Here is a 25,392-nt window from a genome sequence, read left to right as displayed (position 1 = left end):
AGGAATCTACTAAGGCATGCAATAACATATACACATATAGGAAAAAACCAAAAACATATCTCTATGGTACTGCTTTGAATCAGGTGTCCTATTTCTCTTTTTCTGACACTTTCCCATAGCGCGTATGGTATACTTTTGTGCTAACGTGGCACATTTCCCATCTAATTGTTCCTGTTTGGTTTCCTTTTGTTCCTTTTTTCCTTTTGTTCCTTTTTCCTTTTGTTCCTTTTTTCTTTTTTCTTTTTTTTCTTTTTTCTTTTTTTTCTTTTTTCTTTTTTTTCTTTTTTCTTTTTTTTCTTTTTTTCTTTTTTTCTTTTACCATCACTTACAACTGACATAAAAGTCTGCCTTTGCAACAAGAGCTCAGTTTCTCATTTTTCCTTAAGTTTCTCTTTTTCCTACAGAGCATCCTATAGATTTTGGCTCAACTCCTTTTCCCAGTCAACCATGATCTTATAGGCAAACAACAAACAACCAGCGATACGCCCTGCACGTGCGAGCCGTTCCTGAGAGCGTAAACATGTCGGCTGGTGAAAACTCCCACAATATTTCAGGACTTCCATCGGTTCTACAGCCCATCCTGGTGTATCTGCCTGGGGCGCGCTCGCCTTACGTCTAAACATTGTGTATATACAGACTTCTTCACTTGACGGACTGTCAGCCCTAGTTGCATACGAGAACAGCACCACACCGGGCAGAACACCTGCTCAAGTGGAGTCACCTAATGACACTGCACACAACAAAAAGCAAACAGTAGCACAGATGCTGATCAGCAGGTATAAGCTGGCGCCCACACACACTTACACAGCAGACATACAAAAACCAGCACTTCTATCTCAGGGAGACGACTGGGGAGGGGAGGGGGCGAGGCGGGCCATGGCAGGAGCAAACAGCTCCGGCTCTGTCCTTCTCTGCTGACATTCTGCCTCCTCCCTCGGCCTCAGGTGGAGCAGAGGGGATCAGCAGGGGATCGTCCCAGACCTTCGGACCTGGCCTGTTCGATCCCCCTCCCATGGGTTGTAATGCTGCAAAAGCCCCGGCCGCCGTGGCTCGCTCCGCCTTCATATCTTGTGAGGTCGATAACACCAACCACTATGTCGACGCCAACGGTGATGCCTCTTCGTCTTCTTTACTTATCACTTCCCACAGTTTTTTCCCAACAGCCTCCCATATTTCTGGTTTAAAAGCTGTCTGGGGCTCTGGTGCAAATCCGTTCTCTCTGCACCATATTAACAACCTTCGGAGCATACGCTCATCGTATTTCACTCCTCTCTTAGAGAGGATATGCAGGAGAAGTTTTAATATAGCCCCTTCTTTTGTTACTTGTTGCCCCACCTCCTGCCCCGGCTGCTCACCTCTCTCTGGGTGTCTGTGGTCACATCGTCTGTTTCCTCTATTCCGGATTGCCACCCAATCCGCCCGGTCTCAGTCCAGCTGAGCCATCTTCCAGCCGGTGGATCTCCTTCTGGGTCTTCCGCCCCTCATGTTCCGTTGCTCAAGCCAAGCGCTGATCGGTATCACGTCGGGGTCACCATCTGAGGAGAAATAACTGGACTCCAGACGATCCAATGTGAATCAACAGAAGCCGTTTATTAAGCACAGATCATCATCTTTTATACCCTGTGTTGTAGCTGTACATGCCACTTGCTTATTTCTGATTAGCTAGTTACACTGTCCACGCGCTGTGCATGCAGTTCGTTCACACATCAGATTGGTTACAAGAATTCACATAGTAAATTGCTTAGTCATTAGCACAACATGTTTTCTACCTTCTCAGTTCCCGTTTTTCCCATGTACTAATTCCATCTTCTACCACCTGTTTTGCCCTTAATCTAATCTCTCATATTAGGGAGGCTGGCTCACATGGCCATTTTCTCTCAGATACATTCCTACACCTATACAATCTTTTTTTGCATTAAAATGTCCAATGGCAAGGAAAAAAGAAAGCTTAAAGACCTCATAGACCTTCTGATGACAAGGCATCTTCAGAAATGCCTGCTGGAGCATGAAAACCATAGAGCAAACAGGGTTTTAATTTGACTACATACGGCAAAGCACTTGTTTCAAGTCTTCTTCACAGTGTTTGTCATTTAGAAAAAAAGAAAGAAAAAAAGTGGGGTGGGGGGGAAAGGAAGAGCCAGCTATGACTCTGTTTTGTCAAGACAGTCCTTAATCTCAGAGCACTCTGGGCTTACTTTCTTACTCTGGCACTGACTTCTGTGCTTATAGAGCAACCTTCTCTCTTTGAGTCAGGAAGGAAGGACTAAAGGGTGGACAAGGGTCAAAGGCACATGGGAGAAAAGGGTCTCTGACGGAAAAGGAGGTTAAACACACTGTGGAGGAAAGGCCAACGAGGTAAAGAAGAAGAATAGGACAATCAGTAGATAAATAGTCTAATAGAAACAGCACAAGTTCTCTTACTACATTATTTTGTGGTTTCAAAGGTCTTGTCTCCGAAGGAGAATACAGAATGTTAGTATCATCCTTATGCATGCTCCAGTATTTACTTAGTCATCTAGCATAAGAGAGCAGCCAAGAATGCTTTAGCATCCCCCCAGAAGCTGGATGCTTAAATGTCAACTAGCAGATAAGGAATGAGCAGCTGAAGCTATAGCCGGCTGGAGGTTCTGCCTCACACAGGCAGCGAAAGCACACTGTCATGGTGTGTTGCTGTTTAGCTGCTCTGATATGGCACCACATCTAACCCTCAAAAGTCATTTAAATACCAACGATCCTCAAATTCTGCGATCACCATTCTGCACTTCATTCATTTCCATCTGTATTCCAGGTAATGATGGGTCGATCCTGTTCTTTAAAAATCTAGTATCTTTGAACCTTGATGCAGATAAAAAGGCATGTCAGAACCAGGTGTGCATCTTGCCTATTCAAGTTGTGCCCAAGCCACTCACGGGCAAGTTAATGACATGCAAACCATGTCATGAATCAACTCAGCGCAGAAGCACTGTATTTAAGGAATTTCTTTTGACAAACCAAAAGAGCCTGCTCATGTTTTTCTTCAAGTCAAGGGCAGGATTACCACTGACACCAGCCGAGGCAGGATTTCTCTGACTCCTCAAGGTTATATGATGTGCCAGTTTATATATGCAGCTGCAGCGTGCTGACCATGACTGGCCTGTCTGTTAGCTCAGGAAACAGTGCAGCCCTGCAAGCGACCAGCAGTCCACAAGCATGCAACTTTTTTGGGGGGAAAATCGTATCGGAGAAAGACCAGACAGGAGTTTTGTTTTTTAGCCCCAGCACACTTTATTTACTGCTTGGGACAGTCAAAGAAGCAAAATAATTTCTCTGAACACTTGTTTTTTGGGGGTTTCAGGGGAATCAACAAAGACCCGATCAGCCTCATTTCATTATTTGCGTTCGTGCCTGGCTGCTGCAGGATGTAACACCTCGCTTTGTCTGGAAAGCGAGCGAGCGTTCAGAACACATTACTCACAGGCTGCAGCTCCTGGCGAAGTCACCTTCATGCCACATAACTCGCAGGTAGGGAACACTGCACAGTGACTGCAGCTTACGAGGAAACTCCCCAAAACCACTTGCCCCAACTCCTGCAATATCCCGTCGATATCTACAGGGCGAGATCATACTTGGGCATAAGTGGCTCATGAACTGTGTCCTGTTGCTTTTTACGGATAAGAAGGACCATTGCAGCCTTGTGATTTAATTGTGATGCCACAAAAATGTGACAAAAGGCCAACTTTTCCCTACTGAGGCTACTTTCTCCCTATGCTCCTCCTACGATCAAAGGAGCAGGAGGCTACCGAGAAGACTATCTCAGGCTCCTCCAGTATCCAGCTTAATGTGCAAACGTGATTAGTGTTCAAAACACAACTGCAGCAAATGACTTTCTGGTGCCTTCTCCAAGTGTTTCTCACTCCACTAATCTGTAATTCTGCTTCCAAGAACTGGGTGGGTTATGGAAGATTGTGGCTTGATCAAATGATTTGGAGACATAGCAATAAGGACTTCCCCAGCATGTAATTGAATGACTTGGTTGCATCATTCTCCCTCTCAGCTGCCATCTCCGGGCCTGCCCTGTGAAGAACATCCCTGGGCTTCAGCCAGTCGGCAAGCTACAAAATTCTTTTTTGTAACTTCAATAAAAATCTGGAGGAAATAAACTTCCCAAGGCTCAGACAGGATTTCTCCTGGAACTCTGAAAAGACTAACCACAGGGACACATAATTTGGTCTGCTTATACTATATGAATTCCCCAGGAATAAAAATTCAGGTTACAGAGCTCAGTGCAGGGATCAGTTTTATTTTGCAGGAATTCAAGCACAAATTCAGATTTGCTTTTGTCAGATACAGTGTTAAAAATAGAAAGAATGAAAAAAATCTGAAGCAGAAACACTGCACATTTCTTTCATGGACTATTTCTTGTGGAACAGGTGGTGATTTCTTTCTCTCCCTTCCAGATGCAAAGGCAAGGCCTAGTCAGGCTGCCAGACTTGCCAGTCTCACAACCAATACACACTCAAAATCTACCATTAGTGATTCTCCTGACAATGTATCTGCTTACCAAAAAGTGGGCTGCCTTAACTAAAAGCTAAGTTGATGATTTCCCTCTAAGAAGAGAATATCACATTTCTCCACTTACTCTATCTTGTTAGGTACATAAAAGAGGTACTATTATTTCCTTCCTAAAACGGCATCATAGAGTTTTCCAGTCCTCTTGACTTGAACCTCTCCAAAGCCAGCTGCCTCGAGGAGCTTGCTGTACTCCACTGCTGTTCGCTCTTTCCCTTCTGTCTGGACCAACATATTCATTGAATACAGTTGGGTTTCTAAAGGCCCACTTTTATCTTCATTCAGAAGTGACTCAACCAGCAGCACTCCACCACCTGGTTAAATAAAGAGAAATAAAACACACACTGGGCCCTGAGAAGACGAGATATTTTTCAGCTGAGTTACTAGGCCAGACCCTAATCTTTAGTTTCAGGAAGAAGCAGTCCCTAAGTGAAGTTATATTTCAGCACCACAGAACACAACAAAAGAACAAAAGCATCAGAGCATGCCCCTGCTTGACTATGTATGTACTGACGTACCAGGGCCAAAGGGGATGCAATGACTGGGATGGAAATTCCCATTTTCCCCATCTGAAATGCACAGGAGCTTACTGATTATGCTGAGAACGTGGCTCTGTAGGCAGTGCTTTCAAAGCTCTGAGGGTTCAATGTGATGCTTAATGGTATTTTTTTTTTTACTATGACATATGCACCTGTCTATCTAAACAATACCCAAAATCCCCAGTCCTTACACCTAAATGCCTTGAAAGAGGAGTCCCTGTAGAGGAGGAGACTAAAGTTGGAAGACAGATAAGGAGAACTTAAACCAGGCTCTGATCGTCTTGGCTGGACACAGCTGGTTTAAGAAAGCAAAAGACCAAATTAAGAAACCCCTGTACTGAAACTCTGCCATCCAAATCGAGCATCAAGACTGGTGTGCTTCATGTTCCTGACAAGTGAGAGTCTATCTGCTCTTCAAGAGCTCACACTTACCAGGTTTGCAAGCCTTGTAGACTTTTGCTAGCAGTTGCCTGCAGTTGTCATCATCCCAGTCATGCAGTATCTTGGATAAAATATACAGTTCGGCTTCAGGAATTGAATTGTTAAAGAAGTCTCCTGTAAAGCAAGAATACATGTATTACACAAAACCCCCAAAACACACTCAACGGGCTGAGTTCAGCAAATATTGTCAGTTTTGTCAAGTTCCAAAGACTCTGGGCTTGCCATCTCCATCACCCACATCAGACAGCAACAGGGTTGGGTAAAGGTCCTCTGTGGCACTCCAAAGGAGATTTTGTTCTTGTTCAGCCTCAAGAAGGTCTGAAATGTTTAAAAGCAGCAGTTCAACTGAAACAGCCTTTGATGTAAGGAAAGCATTTGAGTCTAAGTTTTCTCCTGTTACAGGAATTCAAATTCATAAAGCATTAAGAAGAGGAGACAGTTTCTCATGGTTTCTGTCATGGAAAAAAGGAAAGAATTTTCCCTTATCTAAGTAAGTTTTCAAAGACCTTCAGTAACCACAGAGATACAACATAAATCCATAAGGAAAAAATACACATATCTCACCTCCAAGCACCAGTTTCATCACCACGCCTTTTGCACAGCACCTGTATTCCAGTTTTTCTGTCTGCATCTTACCTTTTCATGTCCACTCCCATTTCTTTGCATCATCACTGGCACGCGTTAACATTTCCTATGTTTCTCCACCTTTGTTTTTATATACTCCCTTCCTTCCTCATGGCTTCTTTTCTCTCTCTGAGCATCAAGCAATATTAAGTTATTCCAACACTTTGTAAACATCAAAAATTAGATCTCCCTACACTCATTTTCATCATAGATGGTGCAAAGACCATGCAAGATCTATCGACCGGCCAAGAGGAATATGGGCTAGCTCACCCACATTCAAAGCCTGAAATATCTTAGGACTTGAAAGTCAATCAAGTCATGACCAGAGAAGGAAAACCCATTGCTCAGAGCAGACCTGGCATTCCACACATCTGCCAGGAGGTCTGCACAGGAGAAAAGGGAGTGTTAGGAAGATTTATAACATGGCATGGCAGTTTTTCAAAACTGCAAGACTTTTGGGTTTGTTTTTTTTTTAAAGTACCCTTGTTCTGAAGAAATCAAGTAGTTCTGTTCAGGAGTAAAGAGCTTCTGGGTTGCTGAATAACCGAGCTGTGTCTCTGACAGAAGGTAGCTGCAGATGCACAACTGGGACGGCCCTGTGGTAGCAATGAACTGCAGATCTGGGCTGGAGAGGCTGTGGTCTGGGACACACTGCCCATAAGGGGCAGCTGGAGACCTGATCCTCCACTGGGGTACCTCTGAGCAGACAAGGTGCTCAGGAGCAACAGCTGTCACAACACTACAGCACTGTCCGCACCTACCTTCATGGAAAGTGATCCGATGCTCCTCAGGGGGAATAAATTGCTCTTTGGCCACTTGCACAACTTTCGGCAGGTCATAAATTGTGACCGTGGAATTTGGGTACAAAGAAACACACTCCCGGGCCAAAGCTCCTCCACCTCCTTTAGGGAGAGCAAGCAAAGGTCAGCGCTGACACTAAACCAACCTGTTCAGCAGCAGCCCCATGGAGCGATGCAGGCAACAGTGCATTCAGCCTCATGGAAGCCAGCAAGGTAGGTTTGCTCCCCACGTTGCTGAAAGGGAAAAGAAGGGACAGAAGAGACCATCATCTCCATTTGCTCTGCAGGAAGCTCCAGGGCCCCCAGCACCCAGGTCTATGGGGTTAGCCCCAGCCATAACCACTTACGCACCCCCTCAGCCAGACCCAGCTGTGGGTGCTGGAAGGTGGGAAATGAAAACCAGAGCCACTAAACCAGGCGCTGAGGAAGCAGCGATGGAGCCTGTGAGAGAGCCTGACCCATCCCATGAATCCTGGTAGTGTCCAGCAGTGCTGGGACAGCAGGGCACTGCAGGGTAAGAGGCTGCAGGCAATCTCTCAGTGGCACTGAAGGGGAGGAGGGAAAGAGTCTGGCAACAGAAGAATGTATCAAGCAAGGCAAGAAAGAATGAGAAACCTGACACGTATGCAAGGGGATGGGCCACTACCCAAACAAATGAAACTCCGTAGAGAAAAGCATTCAGCTTCCTAATGCTCTCGCCATTTTCACATTCTCTTGTTACAAAGAGAATCAGTACCAACCAAATCAGTAAAATGCTCCCTTTATTGTCCTGCTTTCCATTGTTTTGCTCATCATATAACATAGGAATTATTTTTCTTTTCAGAGCTGGTAAAAGAAGATAATTCGGAGGCTTGTCAAAGAACATCTACTGACACTCACCTCCCAGGTCACAGATCTGCCTGAACGGGGAAAGGTCAAATGCAGCCAGAACATCTCTGCCACATATACTCCATACCGAGTTCTGGCCAGCCATGAATTTCAGCATTTCTTCTTCTGATCTAGTAATGCAAACAGATACAACAAATAGAAAAGGTAACTTGCAATATCCATGGTGATTCATATCATATAACTGTTATTTCAAGTTACAGCTTAAACACTAGTCTTTATTTTCATTGACACAGAATACATTCTCTTTGCATATAAACCTACCTCGAGTCTTCCTGTAGCAGAAGGGTACGGCTATGCATTCATGCATTTAAATAGGGAATTAAGACTAGCGAAGTCCAACAGTGTATTATGCTGCTAATTCTCAGGCTTCCATGGGATTATTTTTTTTTTCCCTTCAACTACCATTGCCTCTGTGCCAGAGACTTGTGATATGTTTTTCAGAATAGGAAATTATATACTTCTATTCAAAATATCAGACAGTGTGCCAGTAATGGATATTGTTGAGAAAGGAAAATGCTCCGTGACGGTTCTGAGGAGTGGGATTCTCACATCATTGTATTTAATTGTCCTGAGCCATAATTAAAAACATTAACTTTATCTACAATAAGAAGAATAAAATTTGTATAAATATGCTAATGATTACCTGTACATTGCTCCAAAAGGGTCTTCAGATGAAATGCCAAAAACTCTTTCATATTGGTTTCTTCCTTCTCTAAAGCAGCAAACAAACAAAGCATATGAGCATGGATTTCTTTTTTTTTTTACCCCAAACACACTTCCAGGCTGCAGTTTCAGATGGTTCATCGCTGTAGAAGGTGCTCAACTTCGTACAGAATATATAGAATAGAACAGTTTGGGTTGGAAGGGAACTTTAAAGGTCAACTAGTTCAACTCCTCTGCAATGAGCAGGGACATCTTCAACTAGATCAGGTTGCTCAGAGCCCCAAACAACCTGACCTTGAATATTTCCAGGGATGGGGCATCTACCACCTCTCTGGGCAACTTGTTCCAGTGCCTCACCACTCTCATTGTAAAAAAATTTCTTCCTTATATCTAGTCTATGTCTAGCCTCTTTTTGTTTAAAGCCATTATTCCTTGTCCTATCACAACAGACCCTGCTAAAAAGTTTGCCTCCACCTTTCCTGTAGACCCCTTTAAGTCTGCCTTTAAGGCATGAAAGGCCACAATAAGGTCTCCCCAGAGCCTTCTCTTCTCCACGCTGAACCACCCCAACTCTCTCAGCCTGTCTTCACAGGAGAGGTGCTCCAGCCCTCTGATCATTTTTATGGCCCTTCTCTGGACCAACTCCAACAGGTCCATGTCTTCCCTGTGCCAAGGGCCCCAGAGCTGGACCCAGTACTCCAGGTGGGGTCTCACCAGAGTGGAGTAGAAGGGCAGAATCACCTCCCTCGACCTGCTGGCCACGCTTCTTTTGATGTGGCCCAGGATGCGGTTGGCCTTCTGGGCTGTGAGTGCACATTGTCAGCTCATGTTAAGCTCCTCATCCACCAACACCCTCAAGTCCTTCTCGTCAGGGCTGCTCTCAATCCCTTCATCCCCCAGCCTGTATTGATACCGGGGGCTGCCCCAATATCAACGATGAAACGTGTGTTGCCAGCCTGTTTGTAATGGCTGTAAAGGCACCCTCATTTGCCACCCCAAAATATGCTGAAATATTTCTCATCCTTTCACAGGAATGACTGGCTCTTTTCAAGGTCAGGTTGGATAGGTCTTTGAGCAACCTGATCTAGTGGAAGGTGTGCCTGCCCATGGCAGGGGGGTGGAACTGGATGATCTTTAAAGTCTCTTCCAACCCAAATCATTCTGTGATTCTATGCTTTATGGGAACACATCTTAGGTAAAGGTACAAGACTGGTGCAATCATCACCATCACACACACACCCCCCATGTTTGATCATCAGTTGCAAGGCCTGGAACAAGTGAGACTCCAGTCCCATATAGAACAACTACTATACACCTTTGCAACAGAAGTATCCTTGGCTATCATTACTCATCATTTACTTTGTTGATGCCTCCTCAAGTAAGATAGAGTGCTTTCCTGAAGGTCAAACACACAGAAATCTGATTCTTAGATCATCTCTACCATCAGAAGGAAAAGGAAAACAAGAACACACACAAATGGAAAACAAGAAAAAACAAGAACACACATTGGCCACATTAACAGCAAAAACAATCTGTTGGTTTTTCTTTCTGAGAACCAGACAGCATCTTCATTGTGCCTTTTCCAAGAGACACACCACTCAGAGCAGCCACACAGATGCCGCAAAGCGGTGTGCAACAGACAGCGCACAACACTCCTCCTTACCTCACAGCATCGGCCAGGTAGTGCCAGCACAAGTAGACTGTATTGGAGTAATACATCATAATATGATACTGAGACTTGGGACTTGATTTTGTAAGGTAGATGTTTGAAATTTCTGTGTTTCTGTAGAGGGCTAAAGGGTGAAATAAATATATTTATTAACATGTATGATATACCACCTTGCCAAGCCTTTTGTACAGCATGGTATTTATCACCAGAAGATGCCTATATGACCAAAGACACAACTGCAGTTCTTCTACAATCAATCCTCCCACTGCAGTGAGCAGTGGCTGAGGGCTGCTGAAATGTGTGTTGCCCCATTCAATGTGAGTAAACACTGCCTACGCTTGCTCCAGCAGCAAACATTTCTTTCATGAACAGCAAGAGGAATGCCTTACAAGAGTCATCATTTACGTATAGGCTTCTGCTATCAGAGGAAGCTTTTGGTATGCTCTATTTGAACGAGAGGCCCTTGCAAACAAGTCTTTTCTCTGCTCAACAAGGTCAGTAAGTGGGAGACAAGTCCCCAAAACAGCATGCCAACCACACCTACCCTCTCTCACTTCACTAGGGCACGACTCTCTGCAGACAGATGAATGTCTAAAGGGCTCACAGAAATCTCCCCTGCTTCCTCCAATGCATCTGCAGTGGCATTACTCACCCGTGTGACTGGCATACAAGAGAATATAAAAGATAGATCCTGCTCTCCTTAAACTCATTGGGCAACTACTGTAAGCCCTAAAACAGGACAAAGCAACACAAGCCAGAGCAGGGGACACAATTTGCAAGACTCTGGCTAGTCCTGACCAGCTGTCTGATGGCCACAGATCCCTTCTGTCCACATGGACTCAATGTCTCTGATGCAAGGGCAAACTGATATCACCTCTCAGTTCAGACCAGCAACTTAATACTTCATACGGTGGCAAAACCCCAAAGAAAAACAAAATGTATTTTTAAATCATGCTGTTGCCCATCCACCCTGGCATATTTTTTTTTTAAGGTTTAAAATCATGCCTACACCTCAGCATTTTCTTGAGACTATCTCTGTAGAGACCCTGAATATCTTCTCAAAGGTCATGTGAGGCTCTTGCCCAAAGAAGTTTAGGGATATAGAGCCTTTTAATTTACACCTTTAATCATGCTGACATTTGATGCTTCTCTTTCAGGTGAAGAGGGGATGGTGTTCCCAAGTGATTCTGTCCTCCTTCCAGCTATGGTAACTGGCCTAACACTAGATATCACCTCTCCCCACACACCTTGCCTCACTTTCACAACCTTCAGAGGATTAAGTCTTTTAGTTTCTTCCCCTTCTTCTGCTTTTATTACCTCCTTCTTTTGTTAGCTCTACTGCCAAGAGCTTCAATCCCACGCAGGCATCCAGCAGTCTTTCCATTCCTGTGGTGCTGGTACCCAAGCGTGCAGCAATAGCATCTGAAGACAGAGGCTCTCCTGACTCCAGCAGAAGATCAAACACTCCCAACTCACTGGCAGTGAACATAACCTGGGGGTAAGGAACAGTGGAAGTGAGTGATCAGGTGAAAGCACCAAAGCCCACTGCATTTCTAAAGCTGCTTTGTTGGAGAAAACATACATATAATAATATTTTTTCATATAAAATCATATAAACAAGTCCAGTGATTAAACTGGAGTTTCTCTGAACACCAGTAATACCATACAGTGTTTGTAGTGCACCTTTTTTCATTTCTTTTCCTTTTCTGGAAAAGCCAGCCAATGTTTTTGGCTCACAAAGGCGCACATTTAGAGATTAGGTTTTAGGTTTGAACGTTCCTGCCTCTTCCTTAGTTTCAGAGCACATTCACACAGCCTCTCTTGCTTTTTTGCCTGGAGAGAACAAAGGCAAGACTGCGTGGTGGTGGGTTTTCCTGTTGTTGCTTTTCTTCTTTAACTAAGGATCTAGTGTATACTCCAGTGAACCCTGGAGACTATCCTGTGGCTTGCAGCAGGGGGGAATATCCCAGTCTATGGATCCTATTTTCAGGGACTGATGTGCACCACTACTGTGGTCTCCCTGAGGCAGGGAGGTTCATATCAGCCAAAAGGACCGCCTCATTCGGGCCAGCAGAATTGCCCGGTCTTTTCATAGAGAGGAATGTAACATCTCCAGGAACAACCCTCGACCTTCAGACAGACATACGTAACAATACATAAGAAAAACATCCTTCTTTAGCTGTACACAGTAAAGTTTACAAGTATTAGCCTATTTCTCTGTCCACACAAACACTCCTAAAACAGTATCCAAGGCATCAACTCAATTAACTGTCTGTATCTACAATGATTTGATAAAGTTCATGGGAAACTCCTTTTACCCTCAGTAGGAACATCGTTTATCCAAAATTGAGATCACTTCTCAAAAACATAGCATCAGTGTTAATTTGGAAAGCATTGGGCACTCCTGTTTCTCACCAAGCAAAAGGATTTTTCATTATCCCATTTTCCTCTCTCTACTGTCTGCTCTGCCTTTCAGGAGCCTTAGGATGTAGCAGTATTTGCGCAACCCAAAGAGCATTTCTTCCATTACCATGTTGGCCAGAGGTGCAGCAAGGGACAATAGAAAAGGCAACTAAATAGTAAATGAGTAAAAAAATCTCCACTGCACTGGATATTATAATTTTATGCCCATGTGCTTACACACACAGAAAGGCAAAAAACATCAGTAAACAATAAAGAAAGTGGAACTACTCTTTCTACCTTTGTGCCTTAATCTTTTATCTGGAAAAGCAGCCATTATACCAGACTCTTTCTTTCACCTAAAAAAAAAAAAAGGCATTACGCAGAAGTTCTCAAGCTCAGATTTCTGCATAATACATACGCACAGGAGAGGGAAGGAAATTCTTTGAGAAATATTTGAAAAATCTTGTTCTTTGCATGGTTTAACAGGGAGTGAAAAAGCAAGTCAAATCATCTCTCCATTTCTCATACTCCAAAAATGAGAAGTGGGAAGAAATCCCGCCGCTGAAGGAACGTTACACATTTGAGGCAGTCAGACAGCAATCCCTCAGCAAAACAACTCCTATGTTTTTATAAAGCCTCATGCAGAGACAAGGTCTGCTCATCCATGCCCCAAAGAGTCAGAGAGGTCTCAATAAATGCTGACTCAATCCTGAGAAGTCAGCTCACTTTCAACTCTTTTTCCTTATCAAATTTCCATCCTGTCTAGATGAGCAGACAGGATGCTTTCATATGAGATAGTTTACGTTCCAAAGGCTTACATTCAGGACCTAAAGTGAGATCCTTGAATATTTCTGTCTGCATACTCTTAGATATCTATCCAAGACTGACTTATATTTCTTACCTTTGAGACTAAAAATCCACTGCTGTATTGCAAGATGGTTTGAGGATAGTCAAGGTCTTCAGTGGAACCCATCTTCTTTCTGGACTGAGGCACAGATTCTCTGTCCTCTTAATTTAAATAAGCTTCTTTCCACCAGGCACAGAGCACACCAGATGATCCACTTAATCTTATTGCTTCTGAGAAACACACTGGTTACAAAACGTGTTAGCTAAGTTGTTTGGCTTCAATAGGTCTTTCTACCAGGTTCAGCTGTTTCTTTGGCTCTTCCATCAACAAGTATAAGGCTAAAGAAGCAGTGCGGATTAAAGCTTTATTGTCAGTTCAGCAGTTGGTTAACACGCTGGTACTTCAGAAGCCTTGAAAGCTTGTAACAAGCAAAACAGAAATCAGTACAGAACAGCATGAAGAACCTCAACTCAGGAGTTCGTAAACCAAAGCAGAGTCTTCCTGGGGCTTGTTCAAAAGCAGCTTTACTCCATCAGGCTGGAATTTTGATGCTGGAAGACTGCCCAAGGATAGAAATCCTTATATATGTTAGCCAGCCCAAAGATGTGACCCCAGAGGACCCCAGACTACAATTTGACAACACAATTCAAGTGAAATGTAGACATTCCAAGGGGTTTAAGAGTGAAGGAATATCAACTCAGTTCAAAGTGGTCACTGCATAGCCCTGGCCAAGCCTGGCATCTCCCATAACCCTAATTCCACTCACCCCTCACTCAAGCATATGCACAGCACTTAACTTCACCATACTGAAGCAGAGACTTGTTCAGCCTCAGGCTCCAGGCCACATACCCAGGGCCTCAGACCTTACCCATAGAAGTAAAACGACTGGCGTAACTACTACATAGCAGGCAAGAGCTGCTGAGGAAATAGTCTGAGAGCAGAGTCCACAGAAGGAGCTGAAGGAGGGGAAAGAAGCCCATCAGTGCGTCTGGAATAATTTCCCCCCAGGTGTGGAAAACCTGGGTGCGCTCCCCTGGTCTGGTTTGCAAGCCATAACCATGGAAAGGATAAAAGAAACACAAAGGTGTAGCCAGAGGGGAGCTGAAACTTGCTGTGACGGGCACAGGTCCAGGTGACCCCGGGGCTGGCAGTAGGGTACACCCCATCCCTGAGTGCAGAAGCAGCCAGTCTGAAGAGAAGCTGTGAATCCGTTTGTTGGGTTGCTTGGTCGCAGTGACTAGTTTGCTCCGACAATGATCACTCAAGTGAAGTCTACAAGGATTTAAACCTACTCCTGTTCCTCTTCTGTATTTTGCAGGTCCCCCCACATACTGGCTTAGAAAGCAATGCCTGTTTGATAGCAGCAGCACCACAGCAGGGGTGTCCTGCTTGTGCTTTGCCATGTTTTGGCAGAGCAGAGTGCTGAGGGATGACAAAACATTCCACATTTTCCAGCTGGCTGCCATGGTTTTCCTCCCCTTCTCTGCAAAACTAACCAGAGGCATGCAGAAAGTCCTTGGGAAGAAACAATGGAAGGATGGCCAAGTGCCAGATGTGGCATGGATTTCATGCAGAACATACCTCATAGGATTTCAACAGAAAATTAAAACCCCAGATTACTTTCTTGAAACCTCTCTGCCCCATTGTCCATTGCTCCAGCTTGTAAATGCCTGCCATCTTGCCATTTTGGGCAGACACTGCAACTCTCAGGTGAGAAAAGACTATTTCCATCAGGAAAAGACTCAACTGTTTTTATATCACACATTTAGCGGCCCTTGGAGCAACAACATTGAATGAGACCTGACTTAGGTGATACAGTGATGACAAAATGTTACAAAGTAGCGTTTTTCCAGTGGTAGCTTTCTTCATGCATCTTCAATAAATTTAATGGGCAAAACTTGAGCAATACAGTGATCAACACGCAGCTCAACATTTTGCCTACATTAGCTTGGTGTATGTTCAAAGGCTGAACTTGACAGCTTTGTCCCGATCCAGTATTTTAATGTTCTCTTTTTTTCCTAGGAAGTAGGGTTGATGTTATATGCTGCTGCTGAAGGTTAGTTCTGTGCCTCCTCTCTTTTGATTCTGCCTCAGTTTAGAAGGAACAGGCCAGTATAACCTTTCCCACGTGTTCCTTCTGTCCGTTTTCTGGATGCAGTGAAACTTTGTCTACTGAAAGCTTCCACTGTATAATCCTTCTGTAAATCTTTATTTTTCATTCAGATTCCTACATTTCAGCCAAAAGATGCTGTATTTCTTTTAGCCAGTAAAATAGCAACCTACTTTAAGAGTTAGTTGTTAAAGTCAGCTAAGCAGATGTCACAATTATCAGCCTTTTCCCCCTCTGTATACAACTCGGAAACAGCACCTGTTCCCCAGGTTCTAATGCCACGGAGTCTCCTGTCTTACCAGAACATTAGGTCCGAACATACAAAAGTTAACAGCAAACACCACACTGTAGAAACACTCAGACCTCCTCATCCTGGATGATTACAGCACAGCCTGTAAATACAGTGCTATTGTCTTGCTAGTGCAGACTTCACTATTCAGTATAGGTTAGGCAGCGTTACTCTGTTCATATTGTCCTGTGGAGGCTGGAGATCACAACACACCTTTCTGCCAGAGTGACTGTGAATCTGTGCAGCTTGCATTTAACATGACAACGCTTCTCCAAGGGAAAAGCCTGGACAACAGGTTTCAAGAACACAGCTACGTTCATAATGGACATCTTCCCCTGCTACACCCACCACAAGGAGAGCACACAAGCTCAGTTTCTATTTAGGAACTTCCATCTGCACGTGCACTAAGTGCAAGTCTGCAGAGTTCATTCCCTTGCCCAAGTCTAGACTCACTCTGAGTGAACACGCTACGGCTTTTTCAGTTCCTCAGATCCATTCCAAACACAGTTCTATGGGAAAAGAAAGATCAAAAACTTCCCACTCAGTCTCCATCCATATGGACAGCCAGGTCAACTTCTTTCCCTCAACAGATTTCCCTCTCCTCGGATTAAAATACAGAATTAAATAGTACACAGATGAATATCACTAACCAAAGATAAATATCGTTAGCCAGAAAATTAGAAAAATGTAGGAAAATAAAAATATTTCTCTGCTGAAGGCCAGTTCCGCCTGCCTGCTACTGAGAAACAAATTGGTGCAATTTTGCCCAAGCATAGAGATTTCCCATTTCCGGGATCATAACAGCTATTCAGACTGAGGCCATCATCCACACTGGAAGCAAATGCTCGCCACGCTGAAGAATACATTTCTCTTCTGTTGAGCTAAACAAAACAATTCTAGGATGAGCTAGCAGCTGCTTAGCAGCTTATAGACCACTTTCCTCCAATGACTCGGCCACAGATTGGTTATCAGATAGTACGGTGACATTTAGCACAGCTGCATTAAAGATTCATGAGTACAAAAATGCTCAGCCCTTGATTCTTGTAGGTTTGACTAAATAACAGACAGTTAAGTGCACAACTGCAGACTAGCACATCCTAATGGGCCATAAATTCACTTCACTTACGGCAAAGTCACAGGGTACAAGAGGCTCTGGTAATAAAATGACCACACAGTTAATTAAACTAGAAGTACTTTTAAAATTATGACTAAATCTGTCTGTTGAGGGCACCAGATGTAATCGTCTAATGGGATTACTACTGGTAGCAAGATGCAGGGGAGGAGGGTTGCAGATAACCCACAGATTGATGCAAAGCCACACACAGTGTGTTGTTGTTTCCAAGTAAATTGTTAGCGAGGCTTAAAGTCTAAGCTCCTTTTAATCTACAAATGCATTTATGAAGATGAAATTGCAATGGCTTGCTTTCTCTGAAAACCCCATCAAGGTTTTTGTCATAGCACTTAGACCCTGCACAGGCTAAAGCTGTTACTTTACCTCCACGGTTTTATTTTGGTGATGAATTTTTCTTTGCCTAAATGACTCAGTACAGAGAAATACTACACAAAAAGTAATTATGTCATTTTTGCACACCATTTGAAAGTAAGAAATGATCTATGAACACAGTAAAATTAGTGCGTCTGCCAGTGAGAAATGGCAGATGACACTGTTTTCACACATGCAACCTTCCTTATAAGCAACAAGTACAAATCTCAGGGACGTGACTACGATAATGTTTCAGTAATGCCAGTATGGAAACAACTGTGTCTCGCTATCATTATTAAGCCTCTAAGCATGCCTGGTATATATCAGATGGCCTGAAGTGCGCTAAGATAATACAGTTTCTACCCTTTTATTTATTTTTTTTTTTTAAGAATCATAAAAAGGCAAGGTACTCGGTATCATACTTTTTCTTGAAAATAGAACACCCAGTTTTAACAAAATATTCCTTTTCTTCTTTATAGCTTCTAATTCTTCTCATGTTTTACAATGGATGAATTTCCCTAGTGACATGACTACTGCTTCTGTCAGTTTTTGACACCAACTAATTTTTTATTCTTTTTTTCCCCGTTTACATCACACATACTACTGTCAGGCATCTGAAGTGGGCAGGAACTCCTGTGTACCCAGCTCATTCTCTAAGCAAACCCTCCCTTCTCCTCGGTTTTCCTTATAGTAAAAACCCTGACTGAGAATGCCTTTTGAAGTCCATCACAAGCAATCCAGAGTTGTTCTTGGTTTACCTTCCTGGCCCGCAAATAATCTCTCAACAAATAATTCAACCAAATAGTCACTGAAATCTCTGACACAGGAAGGTCCCAGCAGGTAAGAGACATAGTCTCCCTGAGAACAGACAGGTTCACTAGCTAAAAATGGTAGAGGCTGAAACTTTAAGGAGAGATAGATGCAAAAAGAAAACCAAGACAGACAGCAGCTGAGATAGGCTCTTATGTCAGCATTACTTGTGCTCTGTCAAGCATCACAAAGCCAACCAGCGGACATGCAACTGCCTTGCACAGGCCATCTTACGCTTGCTAGTCTGACAATCTTCTCCTCCATTTCTTCAAAACTAGAGCTTCAGAAAGAAGTGTCCCCATGGCTTGACATGGGCAAGCACCCCAAAAGTCTTTTTACCCGGTGTCTCACCTCAAATGTTTTTTTACAGCTTTATGCTGTTTGCCAGGTGCAGTGAGCGGAAAAGAAAGACTTTGACAGCCCTTCCCTTACCCAGTTAAGGTAGGAAGTAACAGACACCACCAAGGAATTCCTCAGAGCACTTACAGGCACATGTCCAGAATTATACGCAGAATTGAAGGGAAGACCTGGTATGAGAGTGATCAATCCTTGCTCAGATACTTGGCTGGCAGGTTGAGACTGGCATCTGGGAGCAACTGTGGTGCTACCACACCATTATCCCTTCACAGAATCACAGAATGATAGGCATTGGAAGGAACCTCTGGAGATCATCTAGTCCAACCCCCCTGCCAGAGCAGGATCACCTACAGCAGGCTGCACAGGAACACGTCCAGGCGGGTTTTAAATGCCTCCAGAGAAGGAGACTCCACCACCTCTCTGGGCAGCCTGTGCCAGTGCTCTGCCACCCTCAAAGCAAAGAAGTTCCTCCTCATGATTAGATGGAACTTCCCATGTTCAAGTTTGTTCCTGCTACCTCTTGTCCTGTTGCCGGGCATCACTGAAAAGAGCCTGGCCCCATCCTCCTGACACCCACCCTTTAATTATTTATAAGTGTTGATAAGATCCCCCCTCAGTCATCTTTTTTCCAGACTGAAAAGATCCAAGTCCCTCGGCCTTTCCTCATAAGAGAGGTGTTCCAGTCCCCTAATCATTGTTGTTTTACAGACAGTCCAGTTTCAAGGACAGTGCCCCTGGGCATCCCGTCCAGAGCAGGTAGAGCTCACTTCACAGGCATCACAGTGCACGCGCAACTAGATTAGGTATCAGTTAAAAACCAGTTCCAATCAGCCTTAGCCCTTCAAAACTTTTAAAACCTGCTACTATGTCAAATCATTTGCTTGAGTTAATCTATGATTTATTTTTATTTTATTTTGTGGGAGGAAGCAGGAGATACATTCTGAGGATGCAGCAGGTGAGGGGGAACCAGATTAAATTCATTTTCTGTGCTATGATTATAAAGAAGGAAGGATGGTTGTGCACTCCATTTCAAACAAGCCTCAAGAGCCCAATATCAGATCACACACACAAAAAAAAAAAAAAAACAAACCACAGAGGTACATTTCCTTTTAACAACAATAATACTTACACATGTAGGAACGTAAGACTCAGAGGGATCCGTTCTGTACGCCCAGTTTTGAAATATCAACTGCAACTAGCTTGCTCCTTTATACAAACACTAGAGACAACTCTGCAAATTTAATGTGAGGCAGCAGAAGATACACATTGTTGGGCTGCGGAAGGAAAGGATCAACAGAATGCAACATAAACTTAATGAAATGGGTGTTGTATCCAGATTACAACCAAACCTCAAAGGCAGGATACCAGATCAAAACACAGGAAAGACATACATTTCCTCTTCTTCTTCATTATAAAAAAAACCCAAAACAACAACCTTAACTTATATAGCAATGCAAGAGAACAGTGGTCAATTCTGCTCACCCATTTATGAATTAAGGCACCTACCAAACTGGTTGGTTTAATTCATGTAATCATAAAACGGTTTGGGTTGGAAGGGACCTTAAAGACCACCCAGTTCCCACCCCCCTGCTATGGGCAGGGACACCTCCCACTAGACCGGGTTGCTCAAAACCTCATCCGGCCTGGCCTTGAACACTTCCAGGGATGGGGCACCCACAGCTTCTCTGGGCAACCTGTTCCAGTGCCTCACCAGCCTCAGAGTAAAGAATTTCTTCCTAATATCTAATCTAAATCTCCCCTCTTTCAGTTTAAAACTGTTACCCCTTGGCCTATTGCTACACTCCCTCATAAAAAGTCTCTCCCCATCTCCCCTATAGGCCCCCTTTAGGTACTGAAACATTGCAAAGGGTCTCCCTGAAGCCTTCTCTTCTCCAGGCTGTCTTAGATACAATCTAGCAACATCTCTACCTCCGCTGTCAAACATGTACAGCTGCAATAGTCTGTTACATGATCCTATACCTGTTCACGAACTGCCCTAAACCTGACACTGCTGCGATGCCCAGGTAGTGCTGAGCCATGATCAGCTCTCATTGGTTTCAGTTTATAGCCCTGCAGTCCCTGGTACAGTCCCGTGCTCACGATTGTGGAAGCCACTGCAAAAATTCCCATTTTCTCTAACAGCTTTCAAGATGATGCTTCCAGAGAACACATCAAATGTTTTTTTATATGCATACCTAATCATGCATATGCCCTTGTTGTTCTTGGTCATTGAATAGATTACGCTACAAATGTAGAGTCAATTGCAAAATATCGTGGATATGGTCATGGCTTTGGTAACCACTTCTTATTAATATCAATTACTTCTGGCAACATAACTCATACATTATCAAAGTTACTTTACCCCAGCAGGCAGTAAGCAGATGGAAAGCACCACAATAATCATATTGAAGGGCTTAGCCTTGCCCTTGTGGAGAAGCCATAGTTTCTGTTGAATAAGTTGCTTCCCGAGTCACCTAGCGCAGGATGAACCCAGGATAGAAAAAGAAAATTACAGGATGAAAGGCAGGTAAGTGCAGAGGCTCATCAGCCCTCAGATAGGAAGAGGGGGAGACATTCTTCTTTACGGATCAGAACAGGACTATGTGGTGACACTGTCCATAGCAATGGGAACTTGGGTTTCTTACCCTTTTGAGGCTCATGTTCTTTCCTTAAGAAAGGCTGCAGGAAAACCATTCCTGGCTGCCACTGCAAGAGCCGTGGCGAGGCAGCAGCACATGCCTGGACAGCACACACCAGCTCCTGCACAACATGGGGAGGCTCTGGAGCTTTGGTCTACAACCTTCCCCCGCCACAGCTCAGACCTTGCTGCAAGCCATCTGTGATGAGCAGGATCCTCATCCTCAAACATGAAGAGGTCATGCACTTCCTTGTATCATTAGATGATTAATAACCTTCTGAACCCTACTCATCCTCAAGAGCAAGGTGAGTTCCCACTGGCCCGATGCTATTTTCCTGGCACCTCTATGAAGACAAAAGGGAGACATTGTGTTTTATGGTGACAGATGTGGAATCTCTCTGTGAGCTTGAGTGCAAGAGAGGTGCATGCTCACTACAGAGAATCTTATTTTACTGTGATTAAGTCTGTGACTTAAAAGACTCAAGAACGGAGGCAGAACATCGTAAGAAACACGGCATTTCCTGGGACTCTGTAAGTGGAATAGGGCTTAGAGGTCTCTCTCACTGCTGCCAAGGCTTTCCAGCAGGCATGAATACAGTGCTGTACTGTGGAGCTGCCCGATCCACAGCTAAGTGGGATTTACACCACACCAGTCCTGCTCACTGAGGAAATCTTTCCACTACTGAAGGAAAAAAACCATACCAGTAAAGAGCAAACCCAAGCTTTCCTCAGCAACGAAGGCTGATCTTAAAGTAAGCTTAAAATTAACTGACAGGTATGGCTGCCTGACACAGAGCAAGAAGCTGCGAACTATTTGAGTTCTTGGCTTTGCAGTGGCATGGGAAAAGCTCCAGAATTTAAAAGCAGGATGAAAAATGAAGTCAAATGCATGGGATAAACTTAACACTTCTGGATGAATGACTTTTACTGAAGTTTTCCATCATCTTCAAGGACTTCTTTCCCCACCTCTACCCTATACCCCTGGGCCTGCCATGCATTCGGTCAAGATGAAAGCCGACATCCAGGCTCCAACTTTTCAAACGGCAGCCTACTGGAGAAGAAACAAAGACTTGCAGTCTTGCTCACCCAGATCCTTGATGTTCTGACAAAAAACAGTGAATAAATCTATATTCCTGGTTACAACCGAGGGGAACAAGGCCGCCCCGCCCCCCCCCCAACAAAACCAAAACCTGAATATTGACAAACGGAGTAAGATATGTAACTTTGATGCAATGGGACCTAAGTAACATACACCTCATGTCAAGCCTAGGCAGAGAGAGTCAGGTTACTACTGGTATATAATCCTCACTGACCAGTTTCAGAAGTAAACAGGCAGATATCTCTGCAGACCTTCTCAGTGGATTAGAATTCCAGCAGTTAAGGGTCTGAAAGTAGAGGCAGCCTAGTAGCTAAATCACACTCTATCCAATACTTGACCATACCAACATGAATTCAATATTTCAGAAGTATTTATTAGTTTGGTATGTCTTTGATAAGTATTAGTTGCTAAATCAGATACTCTTCAGTTTCTTTAACATGTATATCAAAACCTGTGACTGTGGTGTGATTTAAACACTGTAAATTTAATAATTAAACAAGAACAGAAGTGTGGATTATTGAAACTCCTTCATTAATTAGACCGAAATTTGTTGATCAAAGTTTCAAGTCCATTTCAAAAGAACCTTGCTTTAAAGCAGCTAAAGCAGCAGAAGACAGACATTAAATACTGATATTCTTTTATGAACTCAAGGTCATAACTCAACAGACATACACTGAAACGTAAGAAAAAAGACCAACTAATTTTATCTACCTTTAGACAGCTCTTGAAAGTCAAGATTGCAAATCCAAGCAATCAGGTAAGATTTAAGCAATCAGCATCACAACATTCTTTCAGAGTAGGGAAAAATAGCAGTAACTTTGGTACTTTGGCTTCTAGAAGCCATTATAAAGTCTGCTGGTATCCTAGGTTCTTTTATTTGAACGACTAAGACCCCTAGAAGATACCTGGTAGAAATGTACTGACTTACAATCAATACAGAACAAAGAACAATTGTTTACTATCAAAAATTATATTCTTTAACTTATTGCATCAGCAAGGTTTTTGCAGCAGTACAAGCACACACTTCAGCCATAATAAAACCTGAATAAATGATATTGGGCATAATTTAGACTCGTGACCTTATTAAAAGATTACAGTTTCAACTCTTCGAGTTTCCTTGCAGTTCAAAGCCCATCATCAATGACGACCACAAGCAGACTGATGCCCAGACAGTCTTGGAGCAATGGCTACCTTGAAGAGAGAAAAGCCCCCATTTTTATTGTTGAGCGTGATGTTACATAGCACAGGATATCCCTATGGTCAGGTGGGGTCAGCTGTCTTAGCTGTGGCCCAACCCTCTTGCTCAACTTCGGCCTACCCATTTCAGGGATGTACACAAAATGGGAAACGGAGAAGGCCTTGACACTGTGCAAGCACTGCTCAGCAACAGGTAAAGCATTGGTGTGTTATCAACACTGTTTGCCACAAGTCCAAAACACAGCACCACACCGATAGCTATGAAGAAAGTTAACTCCATCCCAGCCAGACCCAGAACAAGGACACACGACTATATGCATTTCAGGGAATTCAGCACTGAAAAGATTTTGGTGAGCAAAAGACATACCTGAAGCAACAATACTGTTAAGTGTTAGACTAGATAAAACTGCACTGAGCGGTTACCGGGCAACTTTAGGTCCTAGGACCTTTAAGAGGTTTTGATGGGTTCAACTGGCTGACTGAAAGGGGACTTCTTCCACATTCCCTTTGCAGTTTGGAAAATAAGCATTTTCAAGTACCTTCAAAGTGCTGTCAGGCTTTTATTCCTGAAGCTGCTGTGAAAAGAATAAATAATACAAGCACTATAAATAACTGAGTTACTTTATGTTAACTGCACTTTTAGGGCATTGTATGAAGTCAGTGCTGGATATGGTGCATTAAACTGAAAGATTATCAAAGCCTGACAGCTGAACATCCTTCCCCTTGTCTTCTCTGGACTCAGAAATTACCCTAAACATCAGGGGAGTTTATGGAATTTAGTAATTTCAGGGTGGGACATGAAAACTGCTCTTGGTGTCCTCTCTAGAGCAAAAAAATCTATCACGCACAGTCTTTTTTCATTATCAACTAACAAAATCTGGATTCTTCTAGTAGGACTCCAACACTTTTTGGTGACTGCTACTGCTTTAACTGCTTCCACTCTTGGCAATGACACTGCATTCATAGCTTGATGATTTCCTGAAAGTAGCATTATAAACTAGCATCTCCCCAATTACTTACATAACGTGTCATCAAGACCCTCACTCAACATATCAATCTCATTGGAAATCCACAGTAGAAATATACTGTAGAAATACTAGTAAGACTCTAACCCTGAGCTCAAAGACATTGGTACTGGCAGCCGTTAGTTACATTTTTCACGTAACTGCAGACAGAATACACTTTTTTTATAAAGAAAGTGGTGTTACCATGGACAGTGTGTCAGTATTTGAGAGCAGGCTAAGCAGAATTGCATGCATTTACAAACAGGCATCCCACCAGCCTTATCAAATACTTGCAACCAACATTAGATTGGATTTTAGCAAAATCATTACTACAGATGAACTTATCTTCAGGAAGACAGGCTTTTAACACTTTAACAAAGACAGCAGAAACATGAACTCTCCACAGAAAGCAACTGCTCAGAATTCAAGAGATCGGTGGTGCTGAGATTATTAGATAGATCAGTCTAGGTCTCAGGCCCCAAGACAGTCGTGAAACTCACAGAAGTAGTCACCAAAACTTGAGAAGTAACACAATTAATTTGAGATCTTTAAAAACGTGAATTGCCAGGAAGGGAAAAGAATGTCTACCTTTTCTTTCCACAGCTAGTATCTGCAAAGACTTCAGCAGCATGCTCTATTAAGAAACAAATCCCGCATGGATTCACTGAAAGCAACACAGCCAAACACAGCCAGCCAGGGATCCAGCTGTGCTGCAGCACCAATGTGCTTCTCAGGCACTCCAGGAATGGGATGTACTTTGATTTGATGCATCAGTATGAGGAAAATGGCATCCGAATGCTGTAGATAAAGAGTACACGCCCTGCTGAATTAACAGTTGACATAGCTGTATACAACAGGGCCATGAAGAAGAGTGGCTGAGCTTCATTATTCAAATGTCTTGAGTGATTTTTTTGAACAAATGGGTTCTCATACAACACTTCTGCAGATTTTAATACACTGACATATGAAAACAGCAACTTCGG

The 25,392-nt window shown here is 43.4% G+C and overlaps 1 protein-coding gene across 12 annotated transcripts; it reads right to left on the bottom strand.

Annotated features, from left to right (window-relative positions):
• Nucleotides 1–856: 856 nt before the first annotated feature.
• On the bottom strand, nt 857–22,239 carry ASMT (acetylserotonin O-methyltransferase). Of its 12 annotated transcripts, none has more exons than XM_054206361.1 (9): nt 13,477–22,239; nt 12,873–12,931; nt 11,490–11,664; nt 10,167–10,296; nt 8,484–8,552; nt 7,832–7,950; nt 6,914–7,054; nt 5,520–5,642; nt 4,199–4,862 (listed from the first exon to the last, which is right to left on the bottom strand). In XM_054206361.1, exons 3-9 carry the CDS (start codon nt 11,659–11,661, stop codon nt 4,651–4,653), a joined length of 966 nt encoding a protein of 321 aa, XP_054062336.1. In that variant the 5' UTR covers nt 11,662–11,664; nt 12,873–12,931; nt 13,477–22,239; the 3' UTR covers nt 4,199–4,650. The 12 variants fall into 12 exon arrangements, 11 of the variants coding, with proteins under 11 accessions (XP_054062361.1, XP_054062336.1, XP_054062280.1 ...); XM_054206305.1 differs by lacking the exon at nt 12,873–12,931 and having other exon boundaries at nt 13,477–13,981; nt 19,601–22,239; XM_054206322.1 differs by lacking the exon at nt 12,873–12,931 and having other exon boundaries at nt 13,477–13,840; nt 19,601–22,239.
• Between the last annotated feature and the right edge of the window lie 3,153 nt (nt 22,240–25,392).

This window comes from Rissa tridactyla, chromosome 1, assembly GCF_028500815.1.
Source record: "Rissa tridactyla isolate bRisTri1 chromosome 1, bRisTri1.patW.cur.20221130, whole genome shotgun sequence".
Classification (NCBI taxonomy): Eukaryota; Metazoa; Chordata; class Aves; order Charadriiformes; family Laridae; genus Rissa; species Rissa tridactyla.
The sequence above is the reverse complement of the archived record's forward strand: the minus strand, read 5'-3'. Positions and strand labels throughout refer to the sequence as shown.

Coding starts and splice junctions, on each gene's coding strand:
- ASMT (XM_054206295.1), bottom strand. CDS start 13,548: ATGGGTTCCACTGAAGACCTTGACTATCCTCAAACCATCTTGCAATAC. Junction 8,553..10,166: donor TACCTGGCCGATGCTGTGAG/GTAAGGAGGAGT, acceptor TTGCTGCTTTAG/AGAAGGAAGAAACCAATATG. Junction 4,863..5,519: donor CTACAAGGCTTGCAAACCTG/GTAAGTGTGAGC, acceptor TTATTTAACCAG/GTGGTGGAGTGCTGCTGGTT.